This window comes from Eptesicus fuscus, chromosome 10, assembly GCF_027574615.1.
Source record: "Eptesicus fuscus isolate TK198812 chromosome 10, DD_ASM_mEF_20220401, whole genome shotgun sequence".
NCBI classification, from domain to species: Eukaryota; Metazoa; Chordata; class Mammalia; order Chiroptera; family Vespertilionidae; genus Eptesicus; species Eptesicus fuscus.
Window position 1 is genome coordinate 88381441 of NC_072482.1, and position 19717 is coordinate 88401157.

General features: G+C 40.3%; 1 protein-coding gene across 2 annotated transcripts in view; it reads right to left on the reverse strand.

The window, feature by feature from the left end:
• The window catches only part of LATS1 (large tumor suppressor kinase 1), a 29225-nt gene extending 11047 nt beyond the window's left edge, over positions 1 to 18178 (reverse strand). For both annotated transcript variants that reach the window (XM_008159419.3, XM_028136248.2), the window contains exons 1-5: positions 18123 to 18178; positions 14816 to 15301; positions 13849 to 13996; positions 6597 to 8107; positions 4008 to 4590 (exon numbers count right to left, since the gene is read on the reverse strand). In XM_008159419.3, coding sequence (XP_008157641.2) covers positions 4008 to 4590; positions 6597 to 8107; positions 13849 to 13996; positions 14816 to 15157 — 2584 coding nt within the window. In that variant the 5' untranslated portion in view covers positions 15158 to 15301; positions 18123 to 18178. The remainder of the gene's footprint in view (positions 1 to 4007; positions 4591 to 6596; positions 8108 to 13848; positions 13997 to 14815; positions 15302 to 18122) is intronic.
• Between the last annotated feature and the right edge of the window lie 1539 nt (positions 18179 to 19717).

Here is a 19717-nt window from a genome sequence, read left to right on the forward strand (position 1 = left end):
ATCCATGTGTGGCGGTTTAAAAATGGGAGGGATTTCTTGGCTTTAGAGGCTTCCCTGAGGACCATGGGGTCCCTGCCCCACACCAGGTCACCAGCCCAAGGTTCCAGTACCGGGAAGAGAAACTGCCACAACTTCTGGCTAAAAATCCAGCAGTGATTGTGGCTGAGTGACATGGAGACTGCAGGAGTCCCAGGCAGTTCCTTTTAAAGGACATAGCATGGGATTTCCTCAGTCTCACTCCCTCTGAGCTCCAACACTGGGGCAGCTGCTTGAAAAGAATGTGGGACATTCAGGGAGGAACTATCTTGTCTCGAATCAGGTTAAGAGATGGAGGGGCAGTTTTCTCCCAGACAGAAGTGTTCCTTTGTTCAGTCCTCCCTACCACAGAGATGACAGGCTGCGCCATATCTGAATCTCCATCATACTAGCTTACACTTTTCACCTCACCTGGTGATTCCGAGACCCTGCCCCTCCCTACTTGCAAGCTCATCCAAGGCATTTCCAGTGGCTTTACCATACAACTGGCCTTTCTTGCCTCATGCTTTGGACTTTCCTAAAATCTCTCAAACAAACAGCAGCTGGCATCAGCGTGACCAGTCTCTCTCAATAAATGGCCCAAGCCTAGCACCAGGAGCAGCCTACCCTGGTTCACAGCTTGGCATCTCCTGGGAACCTCCAAGCTCATCACAAGTAGCAACCATTTGCAGATTGCTTTGTAGCTCATGCTGGGTGTCCCCAGGCACAGGCAGAGGCTGACTTTGCACCTCCTGGGAGGCCCCAGAGCCAATGCACCCAATGGTCAACTTCAACCATGCCACATTACAACCCTACCACATCCACAAGTAACACATTCAAGGGGAGGACTCAGTGAGCACAAAAGCAAGTCCTGCTCCATAGGGTTCGCTCCTGCACAGCAGCTCTTCCACTACAGTCACAGATGGTCCACAGAGCCGATTGGCCTGGGGGTAAATCCCTCCCAGTGGCACCAACATCAATCAAAGCTCAACAACAATAGGACAGTGCACGTAGCTCACACGGGGGCACATCTGGAGTGCCCAGCTCAGGTGACTAGGGAGGCTGAGACATACCAGATTCTACCAAGTCTGGAGACATACCAAATTTACCTAATACAGACAAACAACATAGGGAAGCAGCCAAAATGCAGAGACAAAGAAACAGGAGAATGAAAGAACAGGAGAAATCTCCAGAAAAAGAACTGAATGAAATGGAAGCAATAAAATTACCAGGTACAAAATTCAAAGCAATGGTTATAAAGATGCTCAAGGAACTTATGAAAACTTCAAAGAACTTAGTAAGAATTTTAAAGAAATTAGAACTCAACAACATAAAAAAGGACCATACAGAAAAGACATGTACACTAACTGAAATAAAGAATAATTTATAGGGGATCAACAGTAGAGTAGAGGATGCCAAAATCAAATCAAGAGTTTCGTATACAAGGAAGCAAAGAACACCCAATCAGAACAGCAAAAAGAAAAAATCCCAAAATATGAAGATAGTGTAAGGAGCCTCTGGGATAACTTCAAGTGTACCGACTTTCACATCATGGGAGTACTAGAAGAAGAGAGGGAGCAAGAAATCAAAAACCTATTTTTAAAAAGAATGACAGAAAATTTCCCTTACCTGGTGAAAGAAATAGACATACAAGTCCAGTAAACCAACTGTCAGCTGGTTTATCAACAGAAACTTTGTAGGCCAGAAGGAAGTGGCAAGAAATATTCAAAGTAATGAAAAGCAAGGACCTACAACCAAGATTACTCTAGAAGGTCACAGGACTTTAGAACTGAAGGTCAAATAAAGACAAGGAGAAGCTAAAAAAGTTCATCACTACCAAACCAGTATTACATGATATGTTAAAGGGTCTTCTTTAAGAAGAAGATCAAAAATATGAAAAATGACCTTAGCCGGTTTGGCTCACTAGATAAGAGTGTCGGCCTACAGACTGAAGGGGTCCCAGATTCGATTCCGGCCAGGGGCACATGCCTGGGTTACAGGCTCGATCCCCAGTGGGGGGCGTGCGGGAGGCAGCTGATCGGTGATTCTCTCTCATCATTGATGTTTCTATCTCTCCCTCCTTCTCCCTTCCTCTCTGGAATCAATAAAAATATATATTTTTAAAATTATAAAAAAAGAAAAAGAAAAATGGCAATAAATGCTTACCAACAATTAAATCTAAAAATCAAAATAAATGAACAAGGAATCTAATGAACAAAATAAACTGATGAATAAAATAGAACCAGAGGCATGGAACATGGGACAGACTGATGAATCTCAGAGGGAAGTGGGGAGAGGGGCCAGGAAGAGATTAACCAAAGAACTTATATGCACATGTGCCTTACCTATTGGACACAGAAAATAGAGTGGAGAAGGCCTGGGAAGAGGCGGGAACTAGGTGGAGGAAAGCAATGGGGCATAAAAAAGGGGGACATCTGTAATACTCTTAACAATAAAGGTTTAAAAATAAATTAATTAAAAAAAGAAACATAGTGATGTATCCCATGTTGAGAATCAACTGGGGTGATGTGACAAATTGAAGTGACATATGTAAAAAACAAATGGGAATCAACCATTTAAAAACTAGGGCAAGGCATTCTATACATAAACAACAATAAAGAGAAAAGACCAGTGTAATTAGAAAAGAGGAGAATGATAGGAAATGGAGTGGGAACCAGTGAGCATGAATTTTATAAGCAAAAGACGTGGTTTGCCTTTATTCCAAGTACAGTGAGAAGACATTGGAGAGTATGAAACAAAAAAATGACAAGATTTGATTTACATTTAAACAGATAACGGAGGACAAAAGTGAAAAGAAACCAGTTAAGAGGCTATTACCCCAAGTATATAGCTTAACATACAAGTTAAGCTTGGTGACTGGGGAGGCTGAGCCCAGTCACTGATGGTAATAGTGGTGATGGAGAAAATTTCAGGATCTATTTATAGGTGGAGTAAGCAGGACTTACTGATGAATTACATGTAGAGGGTATGAGGGAAAAGAATCACGGTAATGTTAAGTTTGAAAGGTCTATTAGAAATCCATGTGAAAGGGAGACACCATTTCTGGAGAGATTTGGAAGTCACTGACATGGAGATGGTATTTAAAGCCATGATTAGATGATATCACCTATAAAAATATATCTAAAATTAACCTAGCTGTAATGTTTGATTAAAACACAATTTGTATACTCTGAAGATTTTCAACCAGTAGACTGGAATAGTGTCTAAAAATCATATTTTTAAGACCAACTCCAAGTAATTCAGGTGAATCTGGAAGACATTATATTAAGCTGAACATTAAAGTAGGTTCAGGTGTCCCAGTTCTATCCATTTACTGTCAATCTACTCTTGTTCACAGAAGGCTAATATTACTTACCTCAGAGGATTGCTCTAAGCATTAAATTAGAATATATGTAAAGCACCTAGTCATAGTAAGTATTCAACAAATGTCAGATCGACTTACACTTCCATTAGCACTTGAAGGGATCTTGGTGAGGCACTGTGGTGTAGTAGAAATAACATGGGCCCTGTAATCAGACAAACCTGTGTTCAAAGCCTAGCCCTTACACTTATTTTCTGTGTGACCTTGGGCAAGTTACTTCATTTAATTCAGCCGTCGTTTCTTTATTCTGTCTTACTAGAGGCTGGGTGCACGAATTCGTGTACAGGTGGGGTCCAGCTGGCCCACCCCGATGGGAGCCCATCGGGCCAGACTGACCGAGAGGAGGGGCCGGGGGCCGAGGGCCGAGGGCCGTTGGCCGGCCCCGCCCTGAGTCAGGATGTTGGTGGCCGATTGGGGGCGGGACCTACCAGGGCAAGGGGGGGCGGGGGGTGGCAATCAGGGCCCAGATCAGGCTGGTTGGCTGCCACAGTGCATGTCATAGCCACTGGTCATTCTGATCATTACGCCTTTCCAGTCGCTGGGCTTTTATATATATAGATTGCATTAATAAATTATATTAATATATACAAATTTTTATGATTTTACTCACCACTCTGGTAGTACTTAGAATCATGTGTCCATCTGAAGCCAGTGCAGAGGCCAAAGTCAGTCAATTTAATATGACCATCACGATCAATCAAAATGTTATCAGGTTTAATATCTCTATGAATAAAACCCATTTTATGAACACTTTCAACTGCACAGATAAGTTCTGCTATGTAGAATCGTGCCAGATTTTCTGGAAAGATGCCCATTCTAATTAGGAGGCTCATCATATCACCCCCAGGAATGTAGTCCATTACAAAATATAAATTGTCCTTATCTTGGAATGAATAATATAGTCGAACTACCCATTCATTGTCAGCTTCGGCCAGGATATCTCTCTCAGCTTTAACATGAGCAACCTGATTTCGAAGTAGAACATCTTTCTTTCGAAGAGTTTTTGTTGCATATAATGCCTTAGTATCTACTTTTCTTGCTAGACAGACTTCACCAAATGCTCCTATTCCTAGTGTCTTTATCTTCACAAACATAGACTTGTCCATTTTAGCCCTCTTAAGACGGATGTAATTAGACTCTTTTTGGCAAAGCATCTTTCTCATTTGATCCTGGGCTTCTTGAGATAATCCAACCTAGGTAAATAAACTATATGTTAAATGAAGAATTATTTTCTATACAAAATATTAAGAAATAGCTTGGAAAAATTCAAGCATATATTTAAAGGTTAAGTGCATACTTTTTAATAAAGCATGTTAGAAATCTAAAATATATTTCAGAGAAAAATCAATTATCGAAAGTGCAACTTAAGGGATAGTTAAGAGGGTATACAGGTGAGTATAAGATCCTACTGTGGAAAGCAAGATGATACCAATGGTCAGCTTTCTACTCCTAATGTACTCAAAAAAATGTTCCCAATGTGCAATAACCAAACATCTGTTCACATGCATCCTCATCTATCTTCTTATGCATACTCATTCCAAATTACATGATTACTTTGCCTTCATTATATGCTTCTCTTTGAAAATACCTGGTCCTCAAATACTTTTCCTCCCATTTTATCCTTCATGAAAAGAAATTCTATTTCAAGTTCATTTATTCTAAAAAATTGATGTATGAAGAACAGAAGAATATCTTCTTCAACCTAACTATTCATTAAGTCTTTCCTTTATCTTTCTCAAAGCATTAGAATTAAGGGTAGGACTCACAGCCATAAGTAACACAAAATGCAAAGAGTTTCACCTACTTTATTTTTCTTTCCTATTTTGTTTTAAACTAACAACTTGTGTGATTACAGGGTAGCTTTAAGATATTTTGGAACATTTCAAAGAATAGTCAGTGTGACTTATTAAGATACACAGGTAAAAACCAAAACCAACTTTTAAATAGATATGAAATACCTAGATTTAGAAGGAAAAGTTTATTTTTAGCTAGCTAACAACTAATGAAAAGTAAAGTCTAATTCTAGAAATGTAAGACTAATTAAAATATAGCAACCTCATGCTTCTGTTAGGATGTGTATTTGCATGCAAAATATTTTAAGAAGGGTGGCATGCCAGTAGTATAGAACTGTTTCTCTTAAAATCTTACTTGCCTACACAGTAATGGAGGCTACAGAAGTCAGCAAAGCTTCCAACACCATAAAAGTTTAAATCAGCTATTAGTGAAAGTGAAGAGGAAAAAGGAAAAATAAACTAAGAAAATACATACAGACAGACTTTAGTAAGAAACCTTAAGAGCTAAAATATGGATAAATCATATAACCAGGGTATTTATCTAACAAAATTCAATTTATAGCTGGAATAACAACACTGTGAAATCAGATTTAGAGAAATAATTTTAAAAGAATGGTTTTCTTAGATTGTGTGAGGAAATTTCATTACAAATTTAAGCCTCTTGGACTTCGAGCGATAGATTTAAGATTAAGAGTCAAACCTTTGAACTGTAAACACGATAAAAATAATAGTACCACTATATCTAGTGAAGGCATCTATATGGAATCACAATAGAGATTAAATTTATTCTGATCTCCTTTTAAGTGGACTTTGACTTAATAATTTCAGCACATTTTTCCAGTACATTATAATAATGAAATTAGATGGGTAAATAACTGGAGGGAGATGTCTCTAACACTTTCAAATAAGACCACAACCTGGTGAATAAAAACACAAGCTCAAAATTACTAAGTAAAGGGGGGCGTGGCAGGCTAGAAGGGCTCAATGGGGGGAAAAGGAACATATATAATACTTTCAACAATAAAGATTTTTTTAAATTACTAATTAAAAATGAACTTTTCATAAATGTATCGAGATGAGACCCAGATCATTTTAGCTCATTTTAAAAAGTTGTAAGATAACATGTAAAACCTAAAAAATAACCCTTGTTTCAATTTCCAATTACACCTAAACCATAAATTATATTTTTAATTTATTAGAAGAACTTTATTACATGAATTCAGAGTAAATCTTAAAATACTAAAATGAAATGCTGTAATTAAAATACTTTAATGTTTACTGACTTAAATAGATGATAATATATTTGGCTACAAAAAGGAAGAAAAATACTGAACCACAGTATTTTAAAATAAACGCCAAGGAAATAGATGATCAAGTATAAAAATGGACATTTTAAAAGGTTTTACCCGCATCATTTCATTCTCTAATTGTTTTTTACGATGTAGACGTTGCTGATGAGATTTGAGAACATTTTCTACATGTTGCTCCATAAAGAATTTAAATGCCTGAGGAGAATAACTTTGAATACGAGATTCCCTTCGCTCTTCATCTTTCTTGTTTTTCCTAACGGTGATAGGTGAAGTTGTAATCTGTTTCTTTTCTTTATCCCCACTATCAACATTTTCATAACTTTTTTCACCCTCCTCTTCCTTGGGCACAGTTGACTGATCCTCTTTGTTAGATTTATTGATTGATTCATACGGAGGAACAGATGGGTTTTGGTGCAGCAGATGTTTTGGATAAGGTGGTGGTGGACCTTGATAGTTTGGAGCTTCAGGAACAGGCGACATAACAGTCATATTTGAAGTGGTACCTTCAGAAAAAGGACTAGGTTGAACAGTTTGAATTGGCTGTGGTATCCAAGAAGGATGAGTAGGTGCTAAAGCAGTCTGTAGCTCTGGTTTTAACACGCGTATGCTTTTCACAGGTTGTTGTATTGGAGCTGGTGTAATTGCAGTGACTGTTGTGGCTGAAGGCTGAGAATTAGCAGAATGACTTGTTCTATTTCCTAGTGGGTTATTAAAAGAATTTGACCTCACTGGTATGTTAGGTTGCCATGCAGGGATTTCATGTCCAATGCTTGGGGATGACTGGGCTGGAGCTGAAGATGACTGAGGCCAAGTTGTTTGAAGTCCAGGAACACTAATGTTATAAAGTTCCATATTATGACTATTTCTATTTGGCACCATCATAGATTGAGGAATATTTCCATTTGTATATGATGAGGGAGCAGCAGATCCCCCCGTTTGTAAAGCAGAAGGGCTTTGTCCATTAGTTGGGGTCAGAGGATATGGAGGGGGTGGCTGCCGATTCACTGCACCAGTAGGGACATTTTGGTGTATCATAAAATCAGTTTGACCACTACCATTCTGAATTCCTGGTCTCCCTGGTGGGTAGTTAAATTTGTTAGAACTCTGCATGATGATTGGTTGTCTGCCAACAGGAACAGAACTAATGACTCTCTGTCCCTGATTAGGAGGATTCATTGGGGACATGTTCAAAGGTGGTGGAGGATAGCCCTCCTGCCAGGCTCCAGGTGGAACAGGAGAGATTCGAGAGATTACATATTCCATATTCCCAGAATAGCGCTTTGTTTGAGAGTTTGGTTCCCATGATGGGGGAGGTGGAGTTGTACCTCTTGGAGGAGGAGTCTGGCCTCTTGGGGGTGGTGGTGGAGTGACACTCCTTACTTGAGGAGGTGGTGGGGGGTTCACTCTCTGTCCGTTGCTAGGGTGAGCTTGAGCAAATGCTGTGATACCAGATCCTGACAAAGGTTTTCCTACATCTGTTTGTGAGTTGGGACTTTCGGAACGATAGGCCCCACTTTCTCCTAGCGGTGGGCCATGTCTCTGAGGAACTAAGGATTCTTTAGAACCTTTCCAGCTTTGTCTGCGGTTAACTGATTGTTGCACACTCCCTATGATCATAAAACAGAGGGGGGAAAACATTTTTAACTTCTTATTTTTGAAAAATTTAGCTTGGAATTCTGACACTACTAAAAGATAATTATCTTTCAAGAGTCATACAAATCAGGGAGGCAAAGGGGGGAATATGGAGAACATCTGTAATAGAGTCAACAATAAAAAAAGAATTATAAAAATCAAATTTCAGTAAGTGGTTTTATTTTACCTTTTAAAATTTTATTTTTGACTAGGCAATATAGTCTCATAACTCAAAATTCAAAAGGTACAAAGGAATACCCACTTCTGTCCATAGCCAACCAGTTTCCTTCCTTGAAGGTAACCAATCTCGTCATATATTTTAGGGATACACAAGTAAACAGTATACTTCCTATATATAATATAGTGCCTTACTCTTTTCATTAAAAAAATTGAAGATTCTGCCGTAGCCGGTTTGGCTCAGTGGATAGAGCATTGGCCTGTGAACTGAAAGGTTCGATTCCAGTTAAGGGTACATGCCCAGGTTGCAGGCTCGATCCCCAGTGTGGGACTTGCAGGAGGCAGCCGATCAATGATTCTCTCTCATCATTGCTGTTTCTATCTCTATCTCTCCCTCTTCCTTCCTCTCTGAAATCAATAATAATGTATTTAAAAAAATTGAAGATCCTGTATCAGTATATAAAGTGTTTCCTTTTAAAAATGTTATCAATTTTTTTACTGTATAGATATACCCAAATTTATTTAATCAGTTCCTTTACTGATGGATATTAAGGTTGTTTCTAGTCTGTTGCTTTACAAAAATAAAAAAATAAAGCCATGAAAAAATTTCACTTCTGCCTCACAGGTTTGGCTCAGTACACCAAGAGGTTAGTTGCTACGGCACATGCCCAGCAGAGGGAGTGCAGGAGGCAGCCAATCTATATTGATATTTCTCTCTCATCAATGTTTCTATCTCTCTCTTCTTCTCCCTTCCTCTCCGTCTAAAATCAATAAAAAACACATTTATTAAAAAATTTCATTTCATGCCCTAGCCAGTTTGGCTCAGTGGATACAGCATGGGCCTGCGAACTGAAGGGTCCCAGGTTTGATTCTGGTTGTGGGCTCAATCCTTAGCAGGGGATGTGCAGGAGGCAGTCGATCAATGATTCTCATCAAAGTTTTCATCTCCCTTCCTCTCTGAAATCAATTTTTAAAAAATAACATTTAAAAATTCTTCATTTTATAAACTATTAGAAGTGGCATTAGTGAGCTTCCTTTGTAAGGCTAATAAGCTCTCATTCCATGCTTTAGATCCTTTCTTCTGGATTCTCAAGAATCTTACTTGATCCTTCTCTCTTGAACATTTAATGTCTTTTTAATATATATATATATATATATATATATATATATATATGTGTGTGTGTGTGTGTGTGTGTGTGTATATATATATATATATATATATATATATATATATATTTTTTTTATTTCAGGGAGAGAGAGAGATACAAATATCAATGACGAGAGGGAATCATTGATTGGCTGCCTCCTGCACATCCCCACTGGGGATTGAGCCCACACCCAGGTATGTGCCCTGACCGGGAATCGAACTGTGACCTCCTGATTCATAGGTTGACACTCAACCACTGAGCCAGGTCAGTCAGGCTTAAATACTTAATTTCATTCTCTTAACTGGAATCTTGTAATTATCTTTTAAACTTGCCTAAGTCTTTGGTACTAAGAAAAATAATAATAAGGCTCTCCATTCACTCCAATATAGACCACTTCCTCAAAGTGTTATTTGGTGCTGGTTCACAAACTGATATTGACATGATAGAAGGTAAGTATGAAAGCTGAGAATAAGAATTTAGAGACTTACAGAAATTTGACAAAGTAATTTTATGTCTGTTAAAATGTGGTAATGAAATATTTGGACTTATATTTGGCATGTCATTTAAATTTTTAATTTTTCTAATAATTCATTGGTAATGTATTTTATAAAATTACTAATCCATAATAAATTAAAAATGAACAAATAAAAAGATCTTCATCACAGATAGGAAGCACTATTCTTGCTAATGTCCTCACTCTACCTTCACAGAAAAACTTCAGAGAATTGTTTATACTTGAGTTCTTTTTACTTCATATCCATTTATTACTCAACTCACACCAATCTGAATTATGCTCCTATGACTAAACAAAAATAAGTTACTCATGTCTTATGAGCTGCATTGTGCCCCCCTAAAATTCAGTAAGTTCTGGTAAGCCTTAATCAAGTATGACTGGGAACTTAGGAGGAAATCTGAACACAGAGAAAGGCACCGGACACATGTGCATGCAGAGGGACGACCATGTAAAGACCCAGTAAAGATGGTCATCTGCAAGCCATGGAGGGAGAAACCAAATCTGCTGTCTCCTTGACCTCGGACTTCTGGCCTCCAGAACTGTTAGAGAATATATCTATTATTTAAGCCACCCAGTCTTTGGTATTTTGTTTTAACAGTCCTAGCAAACTAATATACCATGTCATTAAAGTCAACAAGGTACTTTCTAGTTCTCACCTTGGTCAACCTCTTTCCCTCCTTCCCCTTCTTTAACATGCTCTTCCGTAGGCTTTCAAGATACTAGAAACCATATTGGTTTTTTAACTCCTTTTTAGCTAAATTTTCTGTCTTCTTTGCAGGCTTATCCTCTCCTATCAGCTACAAAGCAGTAAGCTTGGTTATAGTCCATATTGTCACTTTTGTCTATGTTACCTCCTTTAGGTGACCTATGTAAGGCTAATACAAGAATTGTATATATCTAACTAGCTTCCTACTTGACAGCTTCACTTTGAGCTTAACTCAAACTCATGTCTACAACCAGACTTATGATCTTTCTCCCCCAAATCCTGTTCTTAGTATTCTCTTTCATAACGTAGTGTATCACCATCCGTTTTCCACACCAAAAGCCTAAGAGTCATCCCTCTCTAGTATCATCGCCCATATGCAATCACCAATCCTTGTCAATTTTACTCTTCCCATCTCTCTTAATTCAATCACTTTTCTCCACTGCCACTGCCCCAGTCCAGAATGCTTCCATTTCCTGTAAACAGTCTCTTATCAAGTCTATCCAGATACCATCTCTTGCTCTCTCTAATCTGTTCTTCGTCCCCTGCAGCCATGTTTTAAAAACACAAATCTAATCTTGTCATCACCCTACTTGAAATGTTTCCATAACTGCCTACTGCTCTTACGATAAAATCAATACAGTCCTTCTCCAGTTATATCTCATACTTTTGTTGTCAGTGCTCTAACCACTTTTATTTCTTCAAATGTGGTATCAAAACCTGTCAAACAGGCCATGCATAAGGATATTCTTCCTCACTAAAGCCATTCCCTTGTCTTTCTTCAGATATTGGCTCTATTATTAGTTTCACAGGAAGGTTTTCTCTGATCTCCTTGATTAGGTAAAAAAAAAAAAATCACTCTATTATATGAGTCCACAGTACCATGGAACTCTCTCTCCCCTCTTCATTCACACTTATGCAGTTACTAGAGGCCCAGTGCATAAAAATTCATGCAATGGAGTGGGGGGTCCCTCAGCCCAGCCTGCCCCCTCTCACAGTCCGGGAGCCCTCAGGGGCAGGAGGCAACCTGGCGATCAGGGGAAGGCGATGCCCCCATCACACCCCTGCTGCTGCCACTGCCAGCAGCGCAAGCCTTGGGCAGCCCTGGGTGGCTGGGTAGCCGCCACCCGAGGCTTGCCTGTGCCTCAGGCCGGCCCTGGACGGCTGGGAGCTGGGGGTTGAGGGGACTCGGGAGGGGACTGGGCGCCGCCATCTTGTGGCTGTAGGCACCACCATCTTTGTGAGGGCAATTATGGTCAATGAGCATATTCCCTCTTTATTAGATAGGATAATTCCACATGTATTTGATCTTCCTTACTAGAATGGCAACTCCATAAAAAGGTAAGAACTTTATACCCAATGCCCAGCAAAGGGCATGAAACAGTTGTTGATCAATAAAAATGTGCTGAATGAAAGAAAAATTGAATAATAAGGCCTCTTATCTATATATATAAAAAGCCAGCGACCGGAACGCCTAACGACCAGAACGACTGGTCACTATGTTGTCCACTGCAGCCAGCGAACCAGCCTGATGGGAGGGGGGGGGGGGCCAGCAGCCAACCTCCCTTGGCCCCTCCCCTCAGCCGACCCAATCGGGGAGGGCCGGTCAGCCAACTTCCTGCCATCTCCTCCTCCCGACAGGCACGGCCCCGATCCACCCCGATTGGGGCTGGGCCTGCCGCCCTCCCGCCCCCCGCACGAATTTGTGCACTGGGCCTCTAGTAAATTAATAAAAAAACACACAAGATTAACAAAGAATTAAAATGCCAATTCAAAAATAACCTATAAACAATGTAAAATGAGATAGTATTTCCACAGCCATTAAATATACAAAAATGAGCCCTGACTGGTTTGGCTCAGTGGATAGAGTGTTGGCCTGTGGACTAAAGAGTCCTGGGTTCGATTCTGGTCAAGGGCATGTACCTTGGTTGCAGGCACATCACCAGTGGGAGGTGTGCAGGAGGCAGCTGATGGATTTCTCTCTCTCATCAATGTTTCTAACTCTCTTTCTCTCTCCCTTCCTCTCTGTAGTCAATAAAATATATTTAATAAATAAATGAATAAATAAATAAATATACTGCCCTTCCAGTATGGCTCAGTGGTTAAGTGTTGACCTATGAACCAGGAGGTCATGGTTCAATTCCAGTCAGGGCACATGCTCAGCTTTCGGGTTTGATCCTTTGATCCTCAGTGAGAGGTATGCAGGAGGCAGCCAAACAATGATTCTCTCTCATCATTGTTGTTTCTATCTATCCCTCTCTCTCTCTGATATCAATAAAGATATATTAAAAAACAACAAAAACCAGCAACAACAAAATATCCTCCATTTGAATAAAACAATTTGGATGGCCCATGGAGTTCATGTTCTTTTTAAAAATGATAATACCTAGGATTTCCAAATATAGGAATTCTCATATTAAACTGATTGGGAGAATATAAGTTGGTAACATCTTTCTGACAGCAAAATCTAAGAGAAACCTTAAATTTTTGCAAGTTTTAGAAAATTGAACAAAATAATCAGGAATGTACAAATATTTAGGAACAATGCATTTATAATGGCAAAAAAAGGGAAAAAAGATAAATGTCAAAATGATTGGTTAGATAAAGCATGTGATAAATCTATTTTAATGTAGCTATTAAAATCATTCCATTTAATAACAAGGAAAGTTATGCATGGTATATTAAATGAATGAAGTAGGTTTCAGTATGACCCATTTTTTGCTTAAACAAAAGAATCAAAATACACATGTATAAACCTACCCAAGTTTTCCACAGGAAAAAAGACTAAGAAACAAAACACAACAAAATCTTGTGGGTATAAATACTGTTTCTTTTTGCTTAATACTTTCTAAATATTCTATGATAAACATGTTTTTACTCTTATAATAAAAAATAGTTTGAATTATATTTGTGGTTAAAAGGAATGTTTCAGTTGCAATATAACTAATTAAGTAGTTCTTAACTACTGCTGCCTATCAGAATTACCTATGGAACTTTAGGGCCCATCCTCGCATTCATTTTGGTCTAGTGTAACACTGTAACATTGTTATCCTAATTTGAGACTTTCACTTACTGTGATGCTTTTACCAACTTCTGAGACTAAAGATTTGATATACTTACATTTTAAAACAATGCTATAAAATAAAAGAGTAGGGGAAAAGTTTGATTAATCACCTGGTTTCAAACTGGCATTAATAGGTCTGGCAGCTGCTGTAACCATCTGTTCCCGTCGAGGATCTTGGTAACTCATTTTACTAATGAATTCAATTGCAGCTTCTATACTTCTGTTATTAGTTTTCTGAAGAGCTTGTATAACCATATCCTGACATGAAATTTAAAAAAAAACACAAAATTTAAATCTTATAATTAATAAGAGGGAAAGAGCACTATGAGTTCCACTAAAAAATCCAATTATGAAGAACAGGATCCCAAATCATAATATTCATGTCCTATTTGTAAAACTACTATAAAAATCCATACATTTTCAAATTTCTAAAGTAAACAAAACAAACCCTCAAATCCTCCAACTATTGAATATTTTCACCTCTATGTAACAATTTAGTTGGGTTTTATTTTCTAGGCTTAACTTCTTCCAGGTAAAATCATAGCAATATGATTCTCATTATTTCTCTCTCTCTCTTTTTTTTTTAATATTTAAAGAGAGAGAAAGGGAGAGGGAGAAACATTGATGGGAGCGAAACATTGATGTGCTGCCTCCTGTATCGTCTCCCCAATCAGGAATCGAGCCTGCAACCCAGGCATGTGCCTGACCAGCAATCTTTTGGTGCACAGGATGACACCCAACCGAGCCACACCAGCCAGGGCTATTTCTCATTCTTTTTTTTTTTTTTTTTAATTCTTTTTTTATTGATTTCAGAAAGAAGAGAGGGAGAGAGAGGCAAACATCAATGATGTGAATCATTGACCAGCTGCCTCCTGCATGCCCCCTAGCCCCACAATGGGATCGAGCCCAAAACCTGGGCATATGCCTCCACCAGGAATCAAACTGTGAAATTGTGAATATTCTATGCTGATACAATACACAAATTTGTACACATATCAAAAGAAACATTTAGGCAGGAAGTCACTAAAAATGTGTAATGTAAGAAAAATCCTTTCTTTTGTTTTTAAAAGTTCTTACCTCATCAAATCCAGCAGCTTGTAAATCTTGAAGCATTTGTGGATTAACCTCTAAAGTATTCCGACTTGTTTCATTTGCGAATGGTTGTAGAGAGTTTCGAATTTCCAGCAAGGCTTTATGATGAGTTCCAAATTTGGGTGGATTTCTGACTTGTCGAGGATCTTCAATTGACATTTTACTTACGTTATGCTCAGCCTTTGCAGCATCGGATGGTTTGGATAAATTCCTAAGGGATTCCCGAATTTCTTGCAACATTTGCCGGCTGCTGCCAGTATAGTTACTGGCAGGAAAGGTCTTAGGCCTCATGTGTCTATATCCTTCTGGCTTTTCACTTCTCTTCATGAAAACATCTATATGTATAACCCACACGAAGTACTTTAAGGGCCACTTGACAGATTCAGAGCCTTCTCTTGAGCAAAACTGAAAAAGGTCCTTTGCAGAAGTACCCAGGAATATTAAACTTCTTTACAATTTAGATAATTAACCCTATAAAAGAAAAATAAGTAAAGCTGTAAAGTGATTTACTGATAAAGCAGTACCCTGAATTAGGGAAGGAGGGGGAAGGGAGGACACACTGATTTAGGAGGTAGAGTCCTAGGTTATAGTTCTGGCTCTATTATGGATTACTGCATGATCAAGACAAATTTAGTTAACTTCTCCATGCCTATATCTTAATCTATAAAATTACATAAAGTAGTGGTTATAATGATAAAAAATAACTTTAAGAGTGCTTTAGTGCCGTAGCCAGTTTGGTTCAGGCCGATGTGGCTCAGTTGGTTGGAGTGTCATCCCATACACCTAAAGGTCGCAGGTTCAATTCCCGGTCCCGGCACATACCCAGGTTTCAAGTTCAATCCCAGTTGGCACATACTAGAGGCAACTGATTGATGTTCTCTCTCTCTCTCTCTCTCTCTCTCTCTCTCTCTCTCTCTCTCTCTGTGTGTGTGTGTGTGTGTGTGTGTGTGTGTGTGTGTCTCTAAAAATCAATAAACATGTCCTTGGCTGAGGATTAGTAAATATAAAAAATATAACTCACCCAGATGAGTTAATGGATTAAGAAAGGTAAAGTGGCCTGCCTAGGGTCATGTAGCCAGGAGAAGATCATACTAGGAATCGACTCCACACATCCTGAACCAGCCCAGTGTTGTTCTCATTATACCTACATTTTGAGTTTCCTAAAAGCAGGGATTAAGATGCTCTCATTCTTTGAAGAGGTACATATATTGGTTAGAGTGAATAGACAAAACTTCCATTTCTTTAAACGTTCACACCTTCATCAAATACCAATAAATACCAATTATACAAATACCAATAAATCCAAAACAAATATTGTTGATATTTTGTCCAACTTAGGAAAAAATAGTTATCATGACCTAAAGAGATTTCAGAGTGTTACCTTGGGTTGAATTAGGTTTATAAAAATTATGGCCTATCTCACTGCTCTGTCTAAAATCAGTTATGAGAATAGCAACAGTCATATGTACCGTTTCTTTCTTTGCAGCATAGTCTTAGTTGTTTAGTCAGCAATATTCAAGAATCTCTGCATAATGATGGCATTTCTTTCAATTAGCTTTCTAAGAATTAACTAACCAAAAGTGAAGAGAATCACTATAATTTACCTTCATGCTGAAAAATTACTGCCATTTCTACTCAATAAAAAAGTTGTTCAATGACTAAATAACTGTTGTAGTCTACAAAAATCTCCCACTAATCTAAATCTAACATTTAGAATGAAAACTAAATAACCAGAGTTGGAACAGTTCCAAGGCTATGTTTATATAAAACATCAAGGACTAGCAGTTAAAAAAATAAAAAAAAAACCTCAACCTATAGAAGAAAATCTAGATATCATACCAAAAAAAAATGTAGTATTTTTTTATTTGCTTTTAGAGATTCACAAGGCATGTTCAATAAATACAGGCATGGCCGAGACCGGTTTGGCTCAGTGGATGGAGCGTCGGCCTGCGGACTGAAGGGTCCCAGGTTCGATTCCGGTCAGGGGCATGTGCCTTGGTTGCGGGCACGTCCCCGGTGGGGGGTGTGCAGGAGGCAGCTGATTGATGTTTCTCTTCATCGATGTTTCTAACTCTCTATCTCTCTCCCTTCCTCTCTGTGAAAAATCAATAAAATATATTTTAAAAAAAAAATAAAATAAAATAAATACAGGCATGGAAAGACTGCACTTTTCCCAGCATGTACCATGATCTAGTTTCTGGCAGTAGCAGCTGATCAGAGGAACACAATGCTACTTCTTTTGCTGTTCAATCAAATTCTTCCACTTGCCCATTTTACCTGTCTGGCAACTTATTAAAGGAAAAGAAATGAACTTAGTTAAATCACAAATGTAGATACCTTAGCAGAGAACATTCATTCTAATTATAATTTCCTCTTCCTGGAGGAAATGTGATAAAAAAATTTTTAAACTTCATAAATAATTCACAAATCCTGACAAACTTCATGATCTCAGGCATTCAAATCCATCTCCCAAACTGGACTGATACATTATTATTTGTGTGTGCAACTACTTATTTCTCACTAGGTTTACGAATCACTTGTACACGATGACATCTTTTAAGTCACATTAACATATGGGTCAACAAACTTTAAACTTGGTTCCCTTGGAAAATAACTTTCAATTGGAGAAGTCAGAGAATAGAGTTAAATCAAGTCGCCTGAGAGCCATTCTTTAACATTCAAGTTCTTCTTGAAGTTAAAATAAACAATGTTCCCTTAGTTTTCTTTCCTTCATTTTCCGTATTTCACCCACTCTCACTACATAAAGACCCCTCCATCTCTCCCACTCCTTGTAACTCTGAACAGCAGCCGAGCATCACAGGACTGTAAACTGAAATGCCCAGGATTTCTCCCAGGTGCATCCGGGACCCGGTCCCTCTAGGTGGCCGAGAACGGCAGCTCTTTCCCTGGAGTTTTCCTTCGGAACCACTTTCGCTTTCCTTCCTTCCTGACCGCCGCCGACCCGTGCGTGTTGCGGGTACGACGGTGGAGGTGAGAGGCAGCCGCCGCAAGGCCTCCAGCAAAGCAGGCTCATCCCCGCCGAACCGGCACCTCCAAGGCCGCAAAGCCTGGGGCTCTCCCTCCAGCCCCGGGCGCGGCCAACCCTCGCTTCCCCCAGGCCGGGCTCAGCTCGGGTCCCTGCCACCAGCCCCGTCGGCCGGCCACCCGCCGGTCCGCAGCAGCCCTGGAGCCCCGCCAGCCGGGATGGGCGTGGGCCCGGCGGCCACCGCCCCGCCAACTCCGGCTCCGAAGGAGAAAGTGCGCCCCTCCCGCTACGCCAGCCCCGACCTACCTGCGAGGGAATGCGGGGCTCCTGGACAGCGGCCGCGGGCCGAGGGCGGGCGCCGAGGCGGCCGGAACCCCTCCCGGGGACCCCAAGTACGCCGGGTGGGGCAGGGCGGGGAGAGACGCCGGGGGGCTGCCGCGGGCCAGCGCGGCCCGTCGCGAGGGTCGCGGGGACCTGGCTCTCCCCTTAGCACCAGGCCATTGCCGCCGCCGCCATTTTGCCTTCCACTCGGTGTCGCTGCCGCCGTGCTCCGCCGCAGGTTTCCCGGATGTGGGCATTTCCCGGCGTCGCTTGCGCGGGGGCCGAGGACTGGGGGCTTCTGCCCGCCCGGCCGCCTGCAGAGAGCGCCGCCTGCGGCCTCCCGCCCTCCGCCCTCTGCCCTCCGCCCGCTCCCCTGCGTGGCGGCCAGCGTAGCCCCGCGCCGCCCCCGCCCAGCGCGGCCCAGGTGACTCCGGCTCGGCCCGTGGGACCCGGCTGCTGCTCGCCAAAGCCCACGCGTGGACGGCAGCCTCCCTTTCCTGTTTTCGGTTGAGCTTTCTGTGGGCGAGTCTAGAATAAAGATGCGCATCTCAGGGAGCTCTCTTCTCAGAAGGAAGCAGCAGTGAGTTGCTCTCTGAAACCTCGCTGTGGACAGCAGGATTCGGGATTTTTAGAGGCTTTGAAATAAAATGATTTTTGCTTTTTTTTTTTTTTTTTAGTTCTCGTTTCCCCAGTAAATCCGTGAATTTAAGTATTTTCCAAAACATATTCCAAAATATATTCTTGAACCAAAAAAGATGAACAGTTTCGAGATTTTTATGTCAACCAAATCAGCAGAAATGTCTTTATTGCCATCATTGGAATAACAGTGACTGTGAGGTTTTATTTTCTGTTAAATTGGAAATTTGGGATGGAATCATTGGGCATATGTTTGAAAGTACCGTTTGTAGACCGCCTTTGCCAGTTCTGCCTCTTGAAAATGTATGCAAGTTGGTGTTTTTAAATTCCCTTTCATCATTTTTTTACTAGAGTTTACAAAAAAATTTCTTTTCTAATTAAGACTTCTTTTTCTGATGTTAGTTACTGGCTACTGTATCCAAAAAATTCAAATGTGAAAAGAAAAGATTATATTAAAAGATGACATTCTAAGAGCACTTGGTTGAAAATCAGTGTTCCAGCCAAAGCCAGTTTGGCTCAGTGGATAGCGCGTTGGCCTGCAGACTGAAGGGTCTCCGTGCAATTCCGTTCAGGAACACAGGCCCAGGTTGTGGGCTTGATCCCCAGTAGGGGGTGTGCAGGAGACAGCGGATCAATGATTTCTCTTATCATTGATGTTTCTCTCTCTCCCTTCCTCTATGAATTAAATGAAAATATATTTTTAAAAAGGAAAAAAATCAGTGTTTCACAAACACAGAGTTTGTACAGGTAGAGGATTTGACCCAAGGTGGTCACTCAATAATCTTAGTTTTTACTTTCTTCTACTGGAGGACGAAATCATCTCTGGGTCCCTTTCAGCCTGCACATTCTATGAATCTATGTTCACAGGCCTGCCTGCGTTTGGAGAGTGTACTACCCACAGTCTTGTCACCTGTCATCAACTCATGGAACTTCTTCACTTAAGT